The 22,286-nt window shown below is 49.3% G+C and overlaps 7 protein-coding genes across 7 annotated transcripts; 5 read left to right on the top strand and 2 right to left on the bottom strand.

Moving 5' to 3' along the window:
• The first annotated feature begins 1,682 nt into the window (after nt 1-1,682).
• DPH2 (Diphthamide biosynthesis protein 2) lies at nt 1,683-3,495 on the top strand. The gene has a single exon (XM_024466903.1). The coding sequence runs from the start codon at nt 1,707-1,709 to the stop codon at nt 3,384-3,386; it is 1,680 nt and encodes a 559-aa protein (XP_024325873.1). The 5' UTR covers nt 1,683-1,706; the 3' UTR covers nt 3,387-3,495.
• Nucleotides 3,496-5,846: 2,351 nt separating this feature from the next.
• VC83_03254 (uncharacterized protein) lies at nt 5,847-6,477 on the top strand (the record flags this gene model as incomplete). Its single annotated transcript, XM_024466902.1, has 4 exons — nt 5,847-6,020; nt 6,074-6,332; nt 6,385-6,422; nt 6,472-6,477. 4 exons carry the CDS (start codon nt 5,847-5,849, stop codon nt 6,475-6,477), a joined length of 477 nt encoding a protein of 158 aa, XP_024325874.1.
• A 5,087-nt stretch (nt 6,478-11,564) lies between these two features.
• On the bottom strand, nt 11,565-13,080 carry VC83_03253 (uncharacterized protein; the record flags this gene model as incomplete). Its single annotated transcript, XM_024466901.1, has 4 exons — nt 11,565-11,948; nt 12,002-12,143; nt 12,192-12,653; nt 12,701-13,080. The coding sequence occupies 4 exons, from the start codon at nt 13,078-13,080 to the stop codon at nt 11,565-11,567; spliced, it is 1,368 nt and encodes a 455-aa protein (XP_024325871.1).
• Nucleotides 13,081-13,498: 418 nt separating this feature from the next.
• TIF34 (translation initiation factor eIF3 subunit) lies at nt 13,499-15,366 on the top strand. Its single transcript, XM_024466900.1, has 5 exons — nt 13,499-13,803; nt 13,860-13,882; nt 13,941-14,421; nt 14,472-14,588; nt 14,638-15,366. The coding sequence occupies exons 1-5, from the start codon at nt 13,777-13,779 to the stop codon at nt 15,004-15,006; spliced, it is 1,017 nt and encodes a 338-aa protein (XP_024325872.1). The 5' UTR covers nt 13,499-13,776; the 3' UTR covers nt 15,007-15,366.
• A 71-nt stretch (nt 15,367-15,437) lies between these two features.
• Nucleotides 15,438-19,124, top strand: ADE3 (tetrahydrofolate synthase). Its single transcript, XM_024466899.1, has 3 exons — nt 15,438-16,094; nt 16,152-16,210; nt 16,262-19,124. The coding sequence occupies exons 1-3, from the start codon at nt 15,971-15,973 to the stop codon at nt 18,896-18,898; spliced, it is 2,820 nt and encodes a 939-aa protein (XP_024325869.1). The 5' UTR covers nt 15,438-15,970; the 3' UTR covers nt 18,899-19,124.
• On the bottom strand, nt 19,111-20,113 carry MAD2 (mitotic spindle checkpoint component mad2). Its single transcript, XM_024466898.1, has 3 exons — nt 19,956-20,113; nt 19,660-19,908; nt 19,111-19,611 (listed from the first exon to the last, which is right to left on the bottom strand). The coding sequence occupies exons 1-3, from the start codon at nt 20,093-20,095 to the stop codon at nt 19,332-19,334; spliced, it is 669 nt and encodes a 222-aa protein (XP_024325870.1). The 5' UTR covers nt 20,096-20,113; the 3' UTR covers nt 19,111-19,331.
• Nucleotides 20,114-20,269: 156 nt separating this feature from the next.
• On the top strand, nt 20,270-22,237 carry GUF1_2 (Translation factor guf1 mitochondrial; the record flags this gene model as incomplete). The annotated part of the gene is made up of 1 exon (XM_024466897.1): nt 20,270-22,237. One exon carries the CDS (start codon nt 20,270-20,272, stop codon nt 22,235-22,237), a length of 1,968 nt encoding a protein of 655 aa, XP_024325651.1.
• Nucleotides 22,238-22,286: the final 49 nt, after the last annotated feature.

Raw genomic sequence — 22,286 nt, 5'->3', positions numbered from 1 at the left:
ACAGTCGACCATGGATGGATATATCAATGGATTTCGTGACAGGATTACCACTCTGTGAAGGGAACAATGCTATCTTGGTTGTTGCATGCAGGTTGACGAAAGAAAGACATTTCATTCCGTGTTTCGCTGGGCAAGAAGGGACTACTGCAGAAGCTACAGCACAGCTCTTACTTCGACATGTATGGAAGCACCATGGTCTACCAAACTCGATAATATCAGACAGAGGTCCTCAGTTCATTGCAGAAGTCTGGAGTTTGCTCTGCAAAATTTGGAAAATTTCGGCCAAACTTTCAACTGCCTTCCACCCAGAAACAGATGGACAGACTGAGCGATTCAATGCAGAGCTCGAACGCTACTTGCGAGCTCATGTGAACTATCTTCAAGACAATTGGGTTTCATACTTGTGCATGGCGGAGTTTGCTGCCAACAGTTTGCCATCAGATGCAACCAAGACAAGTGCGTTTTTTGCGAACAAGGGCTATGAACCAAGAATGAGCTTCGATACAGAGCAGCAAGCATATCATGAAGCCAAACAAGAGCACAAGAACATAGCTCAGACCATGGCAAAGGTTTGGGAGTTTCTGCAGGATGAAATCACGCTCTCGCAAGCAAAAATGGAACATTTCGCGAACAAGAAAAGGAAACCTGCACCACGCTATCAAGTGGGAGACAGAGTATGGCTTTCAACTCGAAATATAAAGACACAGAGGCCATCAAAGAAGCTAGACCACAAGCAAGTGGGACCTTTTGAAATTCTAGAGCGAATTGGGCAAGTTGCATATCGGCTCAAACTTCCAAACAGCATGAAGATTCATCCAGTATTTCATGCCAATCTATTAAGACTTGACTCGAATGATGCAATCGAAGGGCAGCAACAGGAGCCAGAGCCTCCAGTCATTGTCAATGGCGAAGAGGAGTGGGAAGTGGACGAAATCCTCGACTCAAAAGTTATTCGAAAGAAGCTTTTCTACAAGGCAGCTTGGAAGAACTATCCACCGGATGAGACATGGTATACTGCAGAGAGCTTTGAAAATTCTCCAGAAGTTACCCAAGCATATCACAGAAAATACCCTCAGAGAGACTTGAGTTCAGTCATCCTGACAATCTAGGTTATACCTGATGCAAGGAAGCCGAATGTCGAATTGAACGGTGAAGGAATGCTCCTATGTAGTGGAAAGGGGCGAGAGCTCAAGAAAGAGAGGCAAGGAATAAATGAAGTTGAGTAGTCGAGTGTGTGACTTTCAACTAGAAGAGGGGACTACTTATCTTTTCTACACATGGCTATTATTATCTATGAAAACAGACCATTGGTGCATCAAAAGCTCGAGGTATGAGGAAATCTCCGCGTATTGCATTGGCGTACCAGAAACGGGCAAGCGCTCTATAAATGGGCTTGCGCGTACAATATGGCATTAATGGAGTAGACCAGAATTATTGTAACGGCGCAGTGCATACAGCTAAGAACTTTACTCGTATATCCCATGGCATTACACGTATTTGTGCGTATCTTGCGCGTATTAGGAAGTCTATACGGCGGCTATACGCGCATCGGATGACTATACGCGTATAAAAGAAATTAGTCCGACGCTAGGCTAAATTAATCTAGCACTATCATTCTGCCGCGAGTTGCCGCTCATCCCACCACAAATTATTGTCCCCCGCCACATCCGAGACGAGGCTGAGACAGGAGATGCATAACGAGCCCGATGGAAGGAAACCTTGTTGCGCCGCCGGTTCTGTCGACGCCAGACGCACATCTATTTGTAGACCCCACGCCCGTTTCGAAGAGCTCGTTCGGCGAAAGGTTGAGCGACGATGGTGTGCGGCACGTTTACGAGATTGAACGGACGGCAAGGGAAATCCGTGCTGGAAGATGGAGGCGAGTCGCTCTACAGTTTCCAGACAGCATGCTGAATGATGCGCCGAGGGTCTTCCAATTTTTACAGCAGGCGCTGAAAGATTTGCCCCCAAAGATCGCGGAAACAGACTCTGATGTGGAGGACGTGGCCAAGGCTGTGCAAGAGCTGGATATTGCGAAACAGAATATACCAAAGCAACCATCCGAAGATCGACTTTTTATACTGGCAGATACATCATATGGAGCATGTTGCGTGGATGAGATCGCAGCAGAGCATGTTGATGCCGACGTAGTGGTTCACTATGGTCGTTCTTGCCTGTCGCCCACGGCGAGGCTTCCTGTCGTCTATGTCTTTACGACTCATAAGCTTCCGATCGACCCCGTGACAGAAGCATTCCAGCAAACATATACGGAAAAAGATAACAAGGTCATACTCATGGCCGATATTACATACTCAGACCTTATACCCACGATACTCGAACAAGTAACGGCGCTGGGCTACACCAACGTCTTCGCACCATCTATTATTCATGACCCAGCGTCGCCTCTCCCAAACCGAACAGTACCTCCAACCGTCGGATCTGGGGAAAATAAGTTGCAAGATTACAGTTTATTCCATATATCTGAGCCTCCGCCGAGTCTGCTTCTTACGCTCTCGTCGCGACTCAAGTCCATGTACATATACCCGACCAATACTGCAAATCCACAGGCTCTAGAAGCCCAAACATCTCGCCTCTTGATGCGGCGGTATGCCACGCTCACATCTTTAAATACCTGTTCCATTTTTGGGATTCTCATAAACACTCTATCCGTTAAAAATTACATGCCGACTGTCGACGCGATAAAGGCACAGATTGCTGCGGCGGGAAAGAAGAGTTACACGTTTGTAGTAGGCAAAGTCAACGCTGCTAAGGTTGCCAACTTCTCAGAAATCGGGGGATGGGTTGTCATTGGGTGCTGGGAAAGCAGTCTACTTGATAGCACAGAGTTCTTCCGACCCATAATCACCCCTTTCGAGCTGGGTCTAGCATTGATGAGCGATGAGGAGCGGGTATGGACAGGTGAATGGAATGGGGATTTCAGCGACATTATTAACAAGCCGCTTGTACCCCGGACAGTTAAAAGGGATGCAGAAGAACCTATTGATGGAGACAATGAAGGCTCAGACGAAGAAGAAGACTCAGCTCCACCAGAATTTGACCTGCGTACTGGCCGTTATATAAGCCACAGCAGGCCAATGCATCCGCCGAAAACAACACAGTCAGCATCCAATGATATGACAGGTGAAACCGTGGCACGAACATCAAGCGCCCTGATGAAGCGTGCAAACGAGGACTTGGCTATGATCAACGGTACAGCAAGCCCTGGCGCGGAATATCTACGTTCCCAGCGAACGTGGAAGGGGCTTGGTAGCGATTTTGAGGTTGCGTATGATAATGATGACGGGCAGCTGGGTGCACAAGTGGAACAGGGTAGAGGGGGTGTCGCAAGAGGATATACCTTGGGTGGTGAGGGCGATAGACACTGATATAATGTACCCGTTTCAAGGGTTGGAATAAAATGCATCGGACATGGAATACCCTAGCATCAGCCATTCACGTCGGACAGAAAGTGTTTTATGAGCGCAAAATAAGCCATATTGGATGATACAGAGAGATATTTGGATGGCATTGTGATGACCAGAATAGAATGTCGATCCGGAATAATCCAACCCCCTACTTGTCCGCGACAAATTTTGATGGGATGAAGTGAGGTATCTCTCCTTTGAAAAATCAAGGCGGCTGTGTTCTTCATGCGCAGGAGAAGCTTCAAAATGATGAATGGAATATTTTGATTTTTGTTGTTTGATAGTCACAGGCATCATACGTCTGTCTGATTTGTCGGTTGTCAGGGCCGAACGTCCCCACGATGCCCCATCAGCCACCCACCCTTCTTTGGTCCATGCGTCTCTTCAGACCACCTGAAACTCGTCGGTCTCGGAAGCTGTCTCAACGTCACCCTAAAGTAACAGCAGCCGCTCCGCTATGGTTTAACAGTTCGTCCCGAAGCAATACCTCAATTTGCATTGAATTGTAATGACCGAACCCCAAGAACAGTTGGCCCCCTTGATAGGGTCGGCAACTAACAAGCACTTCACATCCTAGAGAGCCTTTAGGGATCTTACAGCCTGAACCACGATTTCCATACCTAGATGAAGAGATTACAGGCTACCATCAGGAAGTCGCAACGACGGTGGGGCCCTAAGATGGGGGAGCCTTAGTAACCCTAGTAGCTCCTTGAGACGCTTCAAGCCGTGGACATTTCCAAGGCACCTTAGAACATTCTCGTCTGATATCCCTAGCAACGCCCCCCACGTACCACGATGTAACGGGGTGCTGCTGTTATAGTACATGTGGTATATAAAGCGTGTTATGTGTATTCTAGGCAAGCTGGAATACTGTAGTCTTTGGCTTAGTAGTGTTACAATGGTCACGGAGGTCATGATGCTGTTACGGCTACGGTAACGTGATGCATGGTTACAGGACCACGTGACATGTGAGTCACAGGGGGCAAGCGGGGTAGGCTGCCATGTGACGGGGCTAATGGATAGTTGCAGAAACTAGTGGATATTGGATAGTTGAGCTACCACGAACTATCCTGAATATCTAGCTATCCGCCAACTATCCAGATTACCCATGAGGCACGACGCCACTATATAAGTAGATAGTATTTCCTTAGATAGGAGCTTCGTGCTCAACTCAATATAGTATTCTTTACAATACTGTAACGTGTTACTTGGAAAGCCTTTGTGTCTAATCCCCTGCCTCCTATGTCAAGTCAACCTTATGCAAGAAACCTCTGTGTCTTCTATCGTTTAGAAGCCAGCGTTACAGATACTAGTCTAGGTAAAGTAAGCTAGATTGAATCTAAAGAGAGAAGAAGAAGAAAGGAAGGAAGAAGGTAAGGCTATTCCTCATTATATACAGCTATGCGCTTAGCGATCCCTTGTAGTGACTACTATAGCTGCCTGTTCCCATAGTTGCTAGTGGCTGTGATGTACGATCGTAACACCACCTCCCCCCTAATTAAGATTGATCTCCTAATCATTTTTTGGTAGAAAGATTATGTGAGTTTAGGTGCGTTATTGAAATTTGCAGCAGGGTACCAAGTGTTGTCTAGTAGGTGGTTCTTCTATGCTGCTATATAGAACAACTTCTTCTATAAGAGTTTAGAATCAAGGATTTCTTCAACTTCCCATTCAAGTTCATCCTCTATGATAATTAGAGGCGATGGTTCATAGTGTTGGGCTTGTAGTGCATCATTCAAATCAAGTCTTAACAAGTTGCTATGAAAAACAGGATGTATCTTCATACTTTCTAGTAGTTCTAGCCAAACTTCCACTTGCCTAATTCGTTCTTGTCACGGTTCACCAAGGCATAGGGCGCCAGTTGGGTATTATGAATTAAACTCAATCTAGAGAAGAAAGGAAAGAGAAGAGGAGCACTCGAGCAGTGGCTCGATCTATATACAGCTATTGTGGAGTGAATTCTCTTTAGCGAGACCAATTCTGAGAATTCACTCCACAACTGAAAACTTCGCTCCAACCCCGGAAAGCTCCCCACACCCCTGAACCCCCACTCGAGCTGCAAGGCGCACTTGATATCGTAACACTACCCCCCCCCCTACTCCAGAGTTGATCTCCTGATCAAGAAATCCCATTTTCAAAAAAAAACAATTGTCTCCAGGCACTACCTGGCCTCAACCCCCGCGGCAGTTATCTTCTGCATCCTCTTCTTAATCGCAACGGCCGCGCACTTCTGGCGCCTATACAAGACTCGCGCCTGGTTCTGTCTGGCCTTTACCCTTAGCACACTATGTACGATCCTTCCACCCTGCCCCTCCACGTTCCGTGGCCTATTCCATTCCCTGATCCAAGTCTAACCTCTACGATAGTCGAAGTTATTGGCTTTGGTGCGCGTGCGGCAGCCCATGACTGCCCGGTGCACTCATGCCCTACATCATCCAGAACTTGTCTATTCTCCTCCCGCCTGCCCTCTTCGCAGCATCCATCTACATGACCCTCGGCCGAACTATCAACGCCGTGAATGGAGGGCACCTTTCTATCATCCGACCCACATGGCTCACCAAGATTTTCGTGGGCGGCGATGTCTTCTCTTTTATGGTCCAGGGCGGATGTGGTGGCATGATGGCTGGTGGGGATCCAGACAAGGTCAGGCTCAGCCAGAACATGTTTTGGCCGGTCTGGGGGTCCAACTCCTCATGTTTGGCCTCTTCTGGCTTACCGCCGTCTTCTTCCACCTTAAGATTCGCAAGAACCCGACAACGGAGAGCTACACCATTGACGCCAAATGGGAGCAGTATCTGGCTATGCTGTACATGGTCAGTGCATTGATTATGATAAGGAACATCTTCCGTGTTGCGGAATATGTGATGGGCAATGATGGGTATCTCCTGGCGAATGAGTGGACGCTGTGTGTGTTCACGTTGATGTTTGGTGTGACCGTGTTGTTTTACTGGACACCCAGGCGCCCTCGCGGCTGCGAAGATAAACGACGCAGAGCGTGTCAGCTGACAGCATGAGCTCGAAGCCTTGATCGGCTTACAGCATGGAGAATTGAGAGCGTTTTTCATTTGTCATCGTCTGTAGTTTTATTTGTTATGACGTTATTAGAGGATTATATAGTTGATTTTAAATAGCGAGATAGCACCCATTCGATATAGTTATCAAATAGAACATGATGCCAATAGTTTTTCAGAATGCCGTGTAAGAGAGTGCTTTGTAATCTTTTTATGAATTATAATTGATTCGACAATTGGTGGTTCGTCGTCTGTGAATTATTGTATTTTTGTTGCTCCGAACTAAATATATATTTCTAATGTAACTACCGAATCTTCATTTTCCAACTCCGACAGTGTTCCCCAAAATAGTATTAGTATTTGTGGTTTTCGAATAGTATTCGGCGATGAGCAGTATTCGGGCTAAAATTGGTGTATTCGGCGAGTATTTGCCAAAGACTCGAATACTATTCGAGTCCTTGGCAAGCACGGCCCAGGATGCCAAGCTACAAAGATTTTACGTTGAAAGCATGCATCCTGCATTATACGAAACTATAAAACCAGGAACTCCATTGCTACAGCGTGCTCAGAGTTCGCAGAGTCAGAGTTCGCAGGATTCGCAGGGCGCTGAAACGCCCAACAATTCTTTACTCCTCAAGTAGGAGGATCCGTTCTTGCCTCTCGATATAGAGAGTTATTACTTGCATTTATTGTATCTAATAACTTACCAATGAGTCTGGTTGATCGGCCTTCGTTTCGTCAGCTTATTCACCAGCTTAGCCCTTCAACGTTAGCTATATCAACAAGCTCCTTAATGCGCGATTTACACAAGACATTCTGCAACCACCGTATGAAGCTACAGATAGAACTCCAGGCTCATATAGTAAAGGGCGGATGGTTATCACTTACTAATTCATGGTCTGCAATGAATGGTGCAGAGCACGCTGCAATAACTGTTCATTGGATAAATAACGAATGGGTTCACTGGTGTCATACTGACATTCGTTGCACTCAGTTTGCTATCAAACTCAGGAGCAAACTTAGAAATCTCCTCCTCAAACCTACAAGTCACTATACATATTTTGGCTTATCACACCAACAACAAGAGCAATACTACTCAACGATTACTACAATCCTCTATGGTTCATTACACGTCATTTCTCCTTAGTTACTGGGCCAATATTACCACATAGCATATCTCTACAACCCTCTATGATTCATTACATGACATCACTCCTTAGTTACTGGGCTAATACTACATATGACATATCTCTATCAACTAGAGGCCTAGGAACATGAACAATAGCTCCAAAAGCTTCTACAACCCTCTATGATTCATTACACGTCATCGCTCCTTAGTTACCCACAAGATTGGTTAAGTTATGACATAATCTGTCTATAGGGGTACTCTGACCTTGGACCTCCTTTCACTTCCTATAGGCTAGGAACCTAGGAGATGGTTCTATGGGATTCTCTTACGTTGACTACAGTTACCAAGCCTGGTTAGTCATGGAAAGTATTGGAAAATGAGAGAACTACACTCCTTTAGCATAAATAGGATTGCCCTTGCCTTAAGAAAGGGCAAACAGACAATACAGTAAATCGACTATCACATACTTCCACGTCTTTTCCAAGCTTCCAAGCATTGATCTTGTTACTCCTTGTTTCTGAAAAGTCAGTGAGGTGCTAACCTCTGACTTATCCCTGAGTTCTCGGACTCAACATTTGTACAACTTGTCTAAACCACTCCACTACATCATACACCTGATTGCTGCGTTGTGGAATAGTCTAAGCTACGACCCTATGGCTCTTTTTCCTAAGACAGTGTGTTGTCTTAGTAAAATCATCCCTTCCTTGGGTGGCTAGATTCTCACATCTGGTGCACCCACCATTACACTGAGGAGTTTCCACAGATCCTTTTTCTTTGCAGCGCAATCAAAGTGTCGGCACCAGTCAAAGTAATTGACTTTTCCTTTGAGTTTTTGTGCTTCAGGCACATCGGACTCTTTGGTAGTCATTGTTGCTTGTTGGTGTGGTAGCTCTTATATGTTACGGCTATAGTAACATGATGTCATGGTTACAGGGCCAGGGCCTAGTAACGTGACGTGTGAGTCACAGTGGGAAGCGGGGTAGGCTTCCATGTGACGGGGCTAATGGATAGTTGCAGAAACTAGTGGATATTGGATAGTTGAGCTATCCACGAACTATCCTGAATATCTAGCTATCCGCCAACTATCCAGATTACCCATGAGGCACGACGCCACTATATAAGTAGATAGTATTTCCTTAGATAGGAGCTTCGTGCTCAACTCAATATAGTATTCTTTACAATACTGTAACGTGTTACTTGGAAAGCCTTTGTGTCTAATCCCCTGCCTCCTCTGTCAAGTCAACCTTACGCAAGAAACCTCTGTGTCTTCTATCATTTAGAAGTCAGCGTTACACCGTACTGAGAGAAGCTCAGTTGGTGATTATAAGCTGGTTTAAATACATGGAGCTGGTGGGGCTGATGTGCTGGCAGGCATGCAGGCTTCCTTTCAAACAGAGAAGCCGAATGCTGTTGAGCATGTAGTTCTATTCAAAGAGAGGAGCCGGATGCTGTTGAGCATGTAGGCTTCCATTCAAACAGAGAAGGCAAACGTAGGTTCCAGAGTCTCCTAAACCAACAATTCTTGGTGCCAGCAGTTTCATAGTATTCTTTAAGACAGTACTTACACCGCCAAACAGATGCTCCAGCCTTGTTAACAAGAACTGAATTAGTAGCTGGTGCATGATCCCATATCTTGGATGTTCGTGGGCGTTTTCTGCTCAGAAGGGAGCTAGAGGATTGGGTAAGCCCAAGAATAGATGATTCAGGAGATTCAGATTGCTCGCTGTGTAGCATTAACTCCATATCAAAAGGTTGTGATGCCATTGAGTTAATATACCATGCTCCAGATCGTAGAAATACAGAAATTTCATCATGATGAACGTTAAAAATCAGTTATATGTAAGCCTCAATTATGCCTCTAGGACGGACTATTAGACTGTCAGTCCTATGCCTTGAAATGGACGGACTGACTATTTAAGCATAGTTAGGACGGACTACCAAGCATTGGTAATTCCCAAGACGGACTGTTAGACAGACTATTAGACTGTTAGACTGCTAAACTACTGGACACACTGCGCTATAGCCACTGGAATCAAGCCTGTTACTCTTACAATTGATATACCAGTACGATGGAACTCAACATACCATATGCTTCAAAATGCATTGTCAATGAAGGCACCAATCACAGCACTTTGTGCATCACAGACTCTTGATATAAGCATGCGTGATATCCAGATTTCTTCGAAAGAATGGGAATTACTTCATGCTCTTGCAGAGTTCTTTGAGATTTTTAAGCGTATCTCAGAAAAGGTGCAAGCAGATGGGTATCCAACACTTAACTACTGTGTTCCATATTATCTACGACTAATGGATAAAATTAAGAAGATCAAGAAGACTGTTAAGCATACATGTATCAACGAAGCTTGTACTGCTGAATTCAACAAATTAGACAACTATTTCTCACTTTCAACAAGCCAATGGTCAAGCCATTCAACAGCTGCAACAATATGTGATCCTCGTTTTAATTTTAGTATATTTGACTTCTATTTGCCTGAAAGCTTTTATAACACAAGCAAAGAACGAGCAAGAGCACAGTTTGCAGCTTGTTATAACAAGTATAAAGCACGGGACAATGATATTCGAGCAGAGGAAATGGATGCTATGCTTGATAACGAGGATGAGGATATACCTCAAGAAGTGGACTCTGAGGATGAGATGTTTAAGCATCGAAAGCCTATACTTCAAGAGGTTGAATGGAGACGGTGGCTTAATGAGCCAGGAGTTGATAAGCCTGAGACTAATATCCTTAAATATTGGCAAGCAAAGCAGTATCAGTATCCAATAATTGCACAAATAGGTCGAGACTATTTAGCAATTCCAGCAACATCAGCAGCATCAGAACGGGTCTTTACCCTGGTCTTTAGCCAAGGAGCTGACATTGTCACAAAGAAAAGGAATAGACTATTGCCTTCAACAATTAGATATTTACTATGTCTACGGGATTGGGGGATAATTGTCGACGATGAGGATGTCGAAGATGCAAGTGAAGATATAGGTTAGGCATAGTTAAATATTTTCCATAGTTTTCAATTCTATACACTCTATTTAAGCCTCAAAGATTCGAATCATGAGTCGAATTAGATTCGAGTCATGATTCGGCGAATACCTCAAAAATATGAATGATTCACCAAATCGCTTAATCGTATTCGGGTGGTGATTCGCCGCACACTGCTGAGCGGCGCATATCACCTAGCGGCGCACTTTTTACACTTTTCCGCCCGAAAAGCTGCTACTCTCTACGAGGTACCTGAATCATCTGTGCGCCGCAGAATGAACGGCCAGTGTATTAAACAGTATTAGCGATACGGGCTAGGTACCCCCTGAATTGGAGGCAGCTCTCTGACCGCTAGATTCTGATAATCGCCGCGTTATGGTTATGACATGCGGCATTTGTGGTTGTCTCTGGCCCTCCTCCAAGCGGAATTGTTTATTGACGAACATCAAACTCTGGGAAATCAACGCTCGCAAAGGCAGTAGTTGCCAAGTTTCCATTGTTCATCCGCCTCTCCATCGACGGTTACATCTACAACAAGTATGGCGCTTATGACAGAGACTACCCCGCATAAAAGTACAGCTAAGATCAAGATGAAGCCAACGAAGCACTGAAGGTGCAGCTGCAGGATATTCTCCAGGGCGTCAAGAATGATGTTGTAGTGGACTTATCTTTTGCTTTTCGTGCATCCTGTGATGAATATAGGTCGATTGTGGACGAAGGTGGAGCCCGAGTGGTCCTCGTAATACGAGGACCACTCGGGCTCCACCTTCGTCCTAGAGCTGAGGCGAAGGATTGAAGAGCGAGCCGTAACAGGATTAGACGCAGACTCGACGTTCAAAATGACACCGGAAATTTTGATCGGTATGTCAGTGGGTTCGAAAAGCCAGTTGGCGAAGGCGAAATTGTGGTTCAACGTTGATAATGAGGAAATCTGGATACAACGCGATGATATGAAACAAATTGCACCAAAAATCAACCTCCATGTACAACCATACCCTTGAACATTACGTCTCCTCGTCGGCTGGCCTGACCGGCTTGTCTTCCCGACTTTCATGACCCTTGAAGACCGCCAACATACCCAAATCATAAATCACCTTTAGAGATCCAGCCATTACAAATACAGTCCATGCCAGATTATGATCAAAGAGCACTCCTGTGAGTCCGGGGCCAAGCCCGGACGTAAACGTCTTGACAACATTTAAAATCCCCATTATTGCCGTACGCTCGTTTGGGAGGATAGTGGCAGCAAGGAAGGCGGACCGAGGCGCCACATCCATAGATTGGGTGCAGGAGCGTAGGATAAGGAAGGTCAGAGCAACAGGCATCTGAGAGGGAATTGCGATGACGGCGACAAATATAGCCGAAGGGAGGTGAGTGAATACCATGGTCTAATATTGTGCCGTGTTAGCCGTGGGACGTGGGTTTGGAAACGGAGACTTACCCTAACATTGCCAATTCTCCTTGCAAGAGAAGCTGCACCTAGAGTTGAAAGGGCAGCGATAATGTTTGTAGTAAAGAATATAGTCCCAAGGAAGCCATCTGTGATGCCAAACTTCCTCTGGAAAAAGACGGTGACCCACGAGCTGCACATGATGTCAGAATTAACTCCCAATGGTAGTGCTGATACTTACAGCGGAATCAGACCACTCGCAAAGGAGTCAAGGCCGAACAGGAGACACAACTGCAATAGTACAGCCAAGCTTTCGGGGCTAATGTGAGAGAAGACCCCAAAGAACGACCGACGGGGCTGGCTTGGTTCTGCGGCACCTAACAGAGGAGCTTCTTCGTGGGGGCGCTCCTGAGGTGGCTTAGGCTTGGCCTCGCAATCCTTGCTCAGAGCAAGGACGAGTAAAAGTTTCATAAGACCAAACACGGAGTACGCGAAGAAAATGACTCTGTACGCGCGGATATCATCCCACCCGTCCAGTGCTTTTAGTACCTCTACCATCCATCCGCAGACAAGTATCCCGAATGCATAGCCCCCAGTCCCGATTAGAGTGTACCAAGCGAATATATCCGCTCGTACTTCTTTTTCTGTCAGATGCGCAAGAGTTGACTCTTCAATCGCACGGAATGGGCCAACCTCTTTTCCACTAGCGCTTATTAGCAATGACTATTTACGACGCGACCTGAGATTTACCTTGGGCTGATGACTCCAAATATAGCAGCCGCGAGCAGCACCCAGTAGTTACTGCTGAGACCGAAGGCAATGCCACTTCCAGTCATCATCACGGCACCGAGCGCAAGGACATCCTTTCGTCCTATCCGGTCGGCAAACATGGTGAGGAAGAGGCTAATAAAAACATCCCCGAAAAGAGTCAGAGTCATGAAAACTCCAATCTGCTGATCTGAGATGCCCAATTCCGATAGATACAGCACAAGGACTAGCGTCGTTGCTCCATAGGCGAACAGCCTGACGAACCGTTGGATACATAGCAGCTTAACATCAAGGGGAGAGTTCCATATCGACAGAAGTCCGAGCTCTCTCACCACCGACGTGAAGTGGCTGCGGGATGCCATGATTCTGCGTTGCAATGGGTGTAGAGAGGGTTGACTTCATTTTGGAAGGAATATTTAAGGCGGCACGGCCAATTCGGCGATTGCTAGGGATTCAGCGGACTTCGGCCTGGATGACGGAAGGTGGGGCAAGCGTCTAGAATATGAGGACCGCGTACTTTTCAAAACCTGTTTCGATAAGATGTAGAGCACCTTTCGTTATCTTTTCCCTGGTGTTCTTCGCATTTGACGAATTCGCCGTCCTTAGAATGTCCGAATTGGCATGCGATGGCATGCGAATCATTACAAGTTTCATATTTCGTTTATTCATTATTCTATGAACATAGATGAGAAGACGGAGAGTGAGAATGAGACCCTGTGGGGGTGCAGTGAGTACGGTTGCCAAGATAGACTAGTAAGGTGTTCGGATCAGATAAGATCAATCCCCAAACGCTTTTAAGATGTTCTTTTGTAACTAGGTCTATGAGTCACGTGAATAAGTTCATTTCATGTCAAGATGACTCAGCCAGTGACTCACGTGCAGCCTTTCCACCAAGCGCAAACTCAAAAAATGTTAGCCAGACTCGTCCCCCTCTTCTCATTGGCTACCCCACCAGCGCACAATTCGTGATTCACGACAAGCGGCGACGACCTTAAGAACTGCTTGGAGAACCGCTATCCTCGACAACAACTTCCATACGTCCTCCATCAGCGTCCAACATGAGACCTATTCTTCTTCAAGGACACGTACGTTGAATCACCTCGCCACTTCACCTGGAGCCAGCTGCTAACAAAGAACACAGGAGCGTGCGCTCACCCAAATCAAGTATGCTCCCCCGACAATGCGATACGCCACACTCTGAGCTCTACTGACTGCTCTCTAGATATAACCGCGACGGTGATATAATCTTCTCGACCGCCAAGGATCAGCACATCTGCGCGTGGTACGCACACAACGGCGAGCGCCTCGGCAGCTATCACGGCCACCAAGGAGCCCTCTGGACCATCGATGTCGACCCCACCAGCACTCTTCTCGCCTCTGGCGCGGCCGATAACACGGTCAGGCTATGGAATGTCAAGACTGGCAAGTGCTTGAAGACCTGGGACTTCAACACTGCTGTCAAGCGTGTAGAGTTCTCCGAGGATGGATCACAATTACTCGCCGTCACCGAGATGCGCATGGGTTTCCTAGGCACCATCGTCGTCCTGGATATCAACCTGGATGTTAACGCGGAGCAGCGCGACGAGAAGGCGATGACCATCACATGTGAGGAAAGCAAGGCTACGGTTGCTGGATGGAGCTTCCTGTCGAAGTACATCATCGCAGGACACGAAGACGGAACCGTTTCGCAATACGATGCGAAGGCGAGTCAACCCGTACTTAGTGCGACGGGCAAATGCTGACTTTGAGATAGACTGGCGAACAACTGGACAATGTGCAGGTGCACGAGCCAGATGCACAGGTCACCGATCTGCAATGGGCCCCTGACCGGACGTACTTCATCACCGCGTCAAAAGACAAGACTGCCAAGGTACGACAGCACGCTCGCCTCCCCATCACTCTCCTGCTCACATTTCCAGATCGTCGATGCCACCAACCTCCAAGTCATGAAGACCTTTGTCGCCGATACCCCCCTTAACTCCGCCTCCATCACCCCCAAGAAAGACTTCGTCATCCTCGGTGGCGGCCAGGCTGCCATGGACGTCACCACCACCTCGACACGCCAAGGTAAATTCGAGGCTCGCTTCTACCACAAGGTGTTCGAGGAGGAGATTGGCCGCGTGCGTGGCCACTTCGGCCCGCTCAACACGGTCGCCGTCGACCCGAACGGAAAGGGTTATGCGTCGGGCGGTGAGGACGGGTACGTGCGTGTGCACCAGTTTGACAAGGCCTACTTTGACTTCACGTACGAGGTTGAGAGACAGCAGAAGCAACAGATTGGTGCTTGAAGGGTTGGGATGAATGACATGGGTGGGCCTGGGTTGGAGAGAGTAGGGTTGCATCGGCGGGCGTTTAATAAGTGCTTGGGGCTACACTGTGGTTAGGATTCCTCAGCTAGACATGAAGGGCTGTTTCAAAATGTGTGTGGAGAGTTGCTGTGTGACGATGAGTGACCGCTAGAGTTGGAAATCTGTCTCGGGGCGTCGTGCCAATGATGTGAAGATAGTAGGAGATGCAGCCGTTTGACACGTGTGGGTGTCTAGGTTAAATGCACCAACCCTCGCTTGGATACTCCGTATATTATGAGGGCAAAAGATTTGTGTAAATCGTGGAAATGTTCAGTCACGTGACATGCACTGTTTGACAGGGAATAATAAACACTGTGTTATAATATAAGTTAGCCGACTATAAGAACTACAGCAGAAGTGGATTGATTCACTTTTGCTAGTTCAACATATACTCTGTCAAGCCAGTCACGTTACTTGGTGCCTTGGTATTGAGGGGCTTTCACCATGGCTGCGCGACGGACTTGGACACCCGCGACACTTTCACAGGCACGACAGCAGCTGCAACCACTTGGACGACCGAGGTCGACCAGTCTCAGGCCGCGAGGCTGCCACAAAAGTTATTTCTTCTGTGATTATCCAGCGCCTCCTCCTACTGTTTCTGGTCGTACGCGCCCGTGTCAGTTCTGCCAGCATTATCCCCATTACCCCTCCTCATCACCCGTCTCACCCTCCTCAGCTGGTCGCCGTGGCTCCCTTCCTCCCCCCCTCAGCCTTGCGAGCTGTTACCCCTCTCCGCACCGGTCTCGGATTCATCACTGCCCAGCCGATCCTACCAAGGGCTGCATCCCTGCGCTACTCGTCCTCGTCCTCGTCCTCATCCTCATCTAACCCTCCTCTCTCCCTAAACCTGAGCTTCATCACCAGCAAACCCACCCGACGACTCTTTTCCTCCTCTTCAGTCGATATGGTTGGCATCAAGATTGATGGCAATGCCATCGCCAAGGAGATCCGTGAGAAGCTGCACGCTCAGATTGACGAGCAGCTCAAGACCAACCCGCGATTCCACCCCTCGCTGAAGATCATCCAAGGTGTGACACGACGATCCAGGGCGATAAGGGAATCTGAGCTGACCTTTGTGTGAATAGTGGGCGACCGCTCCGACTCCAGCACCTATGTCAAGATGAAGCTGAAGGCTGCCGAAGAGGTATGACCCCGCCAAGGACAGAAAAATACCACCATACTGACTATCACGTAGGCCGGCATCAGCTGTGAACTCATTCACTTCCCCGAGTCGACCACTGAGGGCGAGCTCATCGACCAAATCGATGTCCTGAACAACGACACGACCGTCCACGGTATCCTCGTTCAGCTGCCAGTCCCAAAGCACATCTCGGAGTACTCTGTCACCTCCTCCGTAGCAAACGACAAGGACGTTGATGGCTTCGGCGCAATCAACATTGGCGAGCTAGCCAAGCGTGGCGGTGTCCCGCTCTTCACCCCGTGTACGCCAAAGGGTGTCATGAAGCTTCTGGAGTCGACCGGTGTGGATCTCAAGGGAAAGAAAGCTGTTGTCCTAGGACGCAGCGACATCGTTGGCAGCCCAGTCAGCTACCTCCTCAAGGATGCTGATGCGACCGTCACTGTCTGCCACAGCGCGACCCAAAACATCGAGAGCTACGTCAAGGAGGCCGATGTTCTTGTCTCTGCCATTGGCAAGGCCCACTTTGTCAAGGGCGAGTGGATCAAGCCAGGCGCCATCGTGATTGACGTCGGCACCAACTTCATCCCCGATGAGACCAAGAAGTCGGGCCAGAGATTGGTGGGAGATGTCGACTACAATGCCGCCGTCGAGGTCGCCTCGCACATCACCCCCGTCCCCGGTGGAGTCGGTCCCATGACCGTCGCCATGTTGCTGCAGAACGTCGTTGACGCGGCGACTTCCTCCTTTGCGCGCGAGAGGGCCCGCCGTATCTTGCCACTCCCTCTCAAACTCCGCACTCCAGTCCCATCTGATATCGCCATCTCGAGGGCGCAGCACCCCAAGCAGATCACCCGTGTCGCGGCTGACGTCGGCATCCTTGGTGGAGAGCTTGAGCCATACGGAGCGTACAAGGCCAAGGTCGACCTGTCCCTGTTGAAGCGCCTCGAACATCGCCGCAATGGCCGCTACGTTGTCGTTACTGGTATCACGCCAACTCCTCTTGGTGAGGGCAAGTCCACGACAACCATGGGCGTAACGCAGGCGCTCGGTGCCCACCTTGGTCATATCGCCTTTGCCAACGTCAGGCAACCATCCCAAGGCCCAACCTTTGGTATCAAGGGTGGTGCCGCTGGTGGAGGCTACTCCCAGGTCATCCCCATGGATGAGTTCAACCTTCACTTGACTGGCGACATCCACGCCGTTACCGCCGCGAACAACTTGTTGGCCGCTGCCATCGAAACGAGAATGTTCCACGAGAACACCCAGAAGGATGGCGGACTCTACAAGCGTCTCGTCCCAGTGAAGAAGGGCAAGCGCGAGTTCCAGCCCATCTGGCACCGCCGCCTCAAGAAGCTCGGCATCGACAAGACCAACCCGGATGATCTCACCCCAGAGGAGATTACTCGCTTTGCTCGCCTGGATATCGATCCTGCTACCATCACCTGGAGACGTGTCCTCGATGTCAACGACAGACATCTTAGAGGCATCACTGTCGGAACTGCGGCGACCGAGAGAGGCCAGACCCGCAAGACCGGCTTTGATATCTCGGTGGCCTCGGAGTGTATGGCCATCCTTGCCCTCAGCAACAGTCTTGCTGATATGAGGGAACGCCTCGGCAGAATGGTTATTGGTACGTCGAGGAGCGGCGAGCCAGTCACTGCCGATGACCTGGGTGCTGGTGGAGCCCTGGCTGCCCTAATGAAGGATGCCATCAAGCCCAACCTCATGCAGACTCTGGAGGGCACACCGGTCTTTGTCCACGCCGGCCCATTCGCCAACATCTCCATTGGTGCCTCGTCTGTCCTGGCCGACAAGCTCGCCCTGAAGCTTGCCGGTACCGAGGCTGACGAGGACCATAACGCAAAGGCTGGTTTCGTCATCACCGAGGCTGGCTTTGACTTCACCATGGGTGGTGAGCGCTTCTTCAACATCAAGTGCAGATCTTCTGGCCTTGTTCCCGATGTCGTTGTCATCGTCGCCACTGTCCGCGCACTGAAGGTGCACGGTGGTGGGCCACCAATCGCCCCAGGTGCCGCCCTTGACAAGGTATACACAGAGGAGAACGTCGATATCCTGCGCAAGGGTTGCGTCAACCTCAAGAAGCACATTGAGAACGCGAAGCAATACGGTGTACCAGTCGTTGTCGCCATTAACAAGTTCGAGACCGACACCGAGGCCGAGGTCCAGGTTATCCGCGAGGAGGCCATCGCTGCTGGTGCCGAGGATGCCATCCCCGCCAACCACTGGGCTGAGGGTGGAGCTGGTGCCGTTGACCTTGCTAAGGGTGTCATTGCTGCTTCTGAGAAGGAGAAGGACTTCAAGCTTTTGTACACGACCGAGGGAACCGTCCAAGAGCGCATGGAGGCCATCTGCAAGAAGATGTACGGCGCCGACAAGGTCGAGTTCAGCGAGCTCGCTCAACAAAAGGTTGACACATACACGAAGCAGGGCTTCGGAAACCTGCCCATCTGTATTGCCAAGACTCAGTACTCGCTGTCTCACGACCCCGAGCTGAAGGGTGCCCCAACCGGGTTCACCGTGCCCATCCGCGATGTCAGGCTGGCAGTTGGTGCTGGGTACTTGTATGCCCTCGCCGCTGATATCCAGACTATCCCTGGCCTGCCAACAGCTCCGGGTTATATTAACGTCGACATCGACACGGAGACTGGCGAGATTGACGGTCTCTTCTAGAGTACGCAGGGGTACAATCTTTCAACAAATCCTTCAACAATTTCCATCATTCAAGATAGTTTCCATGTTCCTTTGGAATCTAACGTTGTGTATATTGGTCACGCACCTTAACGGGCGTAGATAGCGTGGTGTGGCATACTTCAACATGGGCGCTCGGTGTTAGTGGATGCATTTCTTAGCAAGAGTTGCTATGGGGCAATCTAGACGGGGTTAGGCAAAAAATAGGTTTAGAATTAAATGAGTTATGTTTGCAATTGAGGCATGTAGTGTGATATTACACCCCCCATGTCTGGGTGCACAGCATATATGATGCTTCACCCATCTAGTACAATAACTGCCCATCAGGACCTAGACACCCCTGGCCCTTCCCTTAGAAACGCCTGACTCCTGATATATCCTTCCGAACCTCCAAATCAACCGAAATCCTTCCCACTCACTCAGCGAGCCTGTAGCTGACCAGAGTATCGACCTTGTGATTGCTCGTGCTAAAGCTCCTCAACTGCACCTTCTCGGCATTCTTAATCTCCTTCGCGTCGCTGTCACCCCATTCCATTGGCACCTCGGAGTCGGCGTCTGCGTAGACAAGCACGTTGAAGGTGCAGTCTCCTTCGAGTTGCGGTAGGAAGGTAACCGAGGCCGTAATCTGCCGGAAGATGGATTGTATCTCGTCTTGAATCTCCTTCTCCGTCTTTTCCGCAGCGGGCTCAGATCCTCTGTCTCTCGTTAGCTTCTGTTCCCGTTTATGGCTTGTGGATGCTTACTCGGGCACGGCGTTCTCTTGGTCGGCTGCCTTCTTAGATGATGACGATGACTTCTTCTTGTTGAAGATTTGGACGTCAAATTGCCAGCGCTCCATATGCTCGCCAGTGTCCTTGCTCGTAATCACGACAACCAACTTGGAGATCTTGCCTCCGACCATCCATTTGTCGAGCTGCGACATAATCTTTTTGATGTACGCTTTGACTTGGTCATCCGAGGAGACCAGCATGTTGAGGCCATATTTCTTGACTCTGTGATGAGTTAGCAGTGTCCATCGTGGTGAGGGGGTTGTATTTACGCGCTGAAGTCTTCGGCGGGGTAGACGCCTCTCTGGAACAGGATTGTGTTGATCGAGTATTGGAAAAACTCGGCGACCAGCCTCGACGAGCCTTTCAGCTTGAGCTTGTGCACCTTGGATTTATCCTTTGCTTCAGACATGATGCCCGTTTCCTTGATGTTCCGTTTGGTTTGCGAGAGTGTATATGTCATCGTTGCCGCGGGAACGTCGGGCCGGCGCGGAATAACTACCGCGGCAGGGTCGAGAATTATTCGAGACGACCGCCCAAGGGACTAGCATGACAAAAGCACAAATCTCGTTACCAGCAGCCCTTAATGCGGCGATGTCTCCGCCCTTTCATCAGGCTCATTAGCTCACCGCGTAGTCGCGATGGCACCCGCCTGGCCTTCAATCGCACATTTACGACATCCATAGCACGGTGGGCGGCGCCCCCTCCGAAGCCCAAGACCGACTTGGAACGGCGAATCGATGCGATACCCCTCGAACGGTTCCGCAATTTTTGTATCGTGGCGCATGTCGACCATGGCAAGAGCACGCTCAGCGACCGGCTCTTGGAGCTTACCGGCACGATCGAGAAGGGAGGCAACAAGCAGATTCTAGACAAGCTCGACGTCGAGAGGGAGAGGGGGATTACTGTCAAGGCGCAGACATGTAGCATGTTGTATAATTACAAGGGCGAGGACTATCTACTTCATCTCGTCGACACGCCAGGCCACGTCGACTTTCGCGCAGAGGTCACCAGGTCATATGCGAGCTGTGGAGGGGCTTTGCTCCTCGTGGATGCCAGTCAGGGCGTGCAGGCGCAGACTGTCGCAAACTTTTATCTCGCCTTTTCCCAAGGCCTGACACTCGTCCCCGTTGTGAACAAGATCGACCTGCCCTCTGCCGACCCCCCGAGGGCCCTTGAGCAGCTCGAGAGCATGTTTGAACTGAAGCCGGAAAATACGGTTCTCATCTCCGCCAAGACCGGGCTTAACGTCGAGGAAATCCTGCCAAAGGTCATCGAACGAATCCCGGCGCCTGTTGGGGATCACCTGAAGCCATTGCGGCTGCTTCTTGTAGACTCTTGGTACGATAATTACAAGGGTGTTATTCTACTCGTCCGAATATTCGACGGCACAATCAAAGCTGGGGATCACGTTGTGTCGTTTGCGACTGAGCTCAAGTATATTGTTGGAGAGGTTGGGATCATGCATCCACTGGAGACGCCGCAGAAGTCGCTTCGCGCGGGTCAGGTGGGGTATATCTACTTTAATCCTGGCATGAAGCAGAGCAAAGACGCCAAGGTGGGTGATACGTTTACGACGGTCGGATCTGAACGTTTGGTGGAACCGTATCCAGGCTTTGAAGAGCCGAAGTCGATGGTTTTTGTTGCAGCATTTCCCGTTGATCAGGGAGAGCATGGCCATCTCGAGGACAGTATCAACCAAATTGTCCTCAATGACAGGAGTGTGACGCTACAAAAGGAGTCGTCTGAAGCACTTGGCGCAGGGTGGCGTCTTGGGTTTTTGGGAACGCTTCACTGTTCCGTGTTTGAGGATCGACTGAGGCAGGAGCACGGAGCGAGTCTCATCATCACTCCGCCGACGGTGCCATTCAAGGTTATCTGGAATACTGGCAAGGAAACCATCATCCAAAATCCGGCATTGTTTCCTGATGGCGACGAGGGTTCTTCGAAGGTCGCGGAGCTGCAGGAACCATACCTGGAGGCGACCATTACAATGCCTGAGGAGTACCTTGGCAAGGTTATTGAGCTTTGCGAAGTCAATCGGGGGATACAGCAGAGTTTGAACTTCTTTACATCGACACAGGTTATTCTGAAATATCTCATCCCGCTAGCGCAGCTTGTTGACGACTTCTTCGGAAAGCTTAAAGGAGCGACGCGGGGATATGCCTCTCTCGACTATGAGGATGCTGGGTGGAGGAGGAGTCAGATTGTCAAGATGCAGCTTTTGGTGAACAAGGAGCCGGTGGATGCCGTCTCGCGGGTGGTGCACACGTCACAGGTGGATAGGGTCGGCAGGCAGTGGGTGAAGAAGTTCAAGGAGCATGTGGATCGCCAGATGTACGAGGTGATCATCCAGGCGATGGCAGGGAGGAGGATTGTGGCGCGAGAGACGATCAAGCCGTTCCGAAAGGATGTGCTGGCGAAACTGCATGCGAGTGATATTTCGCGGCGGAAGAAGCTGTTGGAGAAGCAGAAGGAGGGGAGGAAGAAGCTGAAGGCGGTGGGGAATATCACGATTCAGCAGGAGGCTTTCCAGAAGTTCTTGGCCAAGTAACGTAAGTCGTGGCGTAACGCGGGGGATGGCGTAACGCGGGGAATTCACC

This window comes from Pseudogymnoascus destructans, assembly GCF_001641265.1.
Source record: "Pseudogymnoascus destructans isolate 20631-21 unplaced genomic scaffold scaffold_6, whole genome shotgun sequence".
Lineage (NCBI taxonomy): Eukaryota > Fungi > Ascomycota > Leotiomycetes > Thelebolales > Thelebolaceae > Pseudogymnoascus > Pseudogymnoascus destructans.
The sequence above is the reverse complement of the archived record's forward strand: the minus strand, read 5'-3'. Positions and strand labels throughout refer to the sequence as shown.

Bases quoted from the DNA above. Each gene is read 5' to 3' on its own strand.
- DPH2 (XM_024466903.1), top strand. From the start codon at position 1,707: ATGGAAGGAAACCTTGTTGCGCCGCCGGTTCTGTCGACGCCAGACGCA.
- ADE3 (XM_024466899.1), top strand. From the start codon at position 15,971: ATGGTTGGCATCAAGATTGATGGCAATGCCATCGCCAAGGAGATCCGT. The intron at 16,095-16,151 runs GTGTGACACGAC...TTGTGTGAATAG, and splicing joins CTCGCTGAAGATCATCCAAG to TGGGCGACCGCTCCGACTCC. The intron at 16,211-16,261 runs GTATGACCCCGC...ACTATCACGTAG, and splicing joins AGCTGAAGGCTGCCGAAGAG to GCCGGCATCAGCTGTGAACT.
- MAD2 (XM_024466898.1), bottom strand. From the start codon at position 20,095: ATGTCTGAAGCAAAGGATAAATCCAAGGTGCACAAGCTCAAGCTGAAA. The intron at 19,909-19,955 runs GTAAATACAACC...AACTCATCACAG, and splicing joins CCCGCCGAAGACTTCAGCGC to AGTCAAGAAATATGGCCTCA. The intron at 19,612-19,659 runs GTAAGCATCCAC...AACGAGAGACAG, and splicing joins CAAGAGAACGCCGTGCCCGA to AGGATCTGAGCCCGCTGCGG.
- TIF34 (XM_024466900.1), top strand. From the start codon at position 13,777: ATGAGACCTATTCTTCTTCAAGGACAC. The intron at 14,422-14,471 runs GCGAGTCAACCC...ACTTTGAGATAG, and splicing joins TTTCGCAATACGATGCGAAG to ACTGGCGAACAACTGGACAA. The intron at 14,589-14,637 runs GTACGACAGCAC...TCACATTTCCAG, and splicing joins CAAAAGACAAGACTGCCAAG to ATCGTCGATGCCACCAACCT.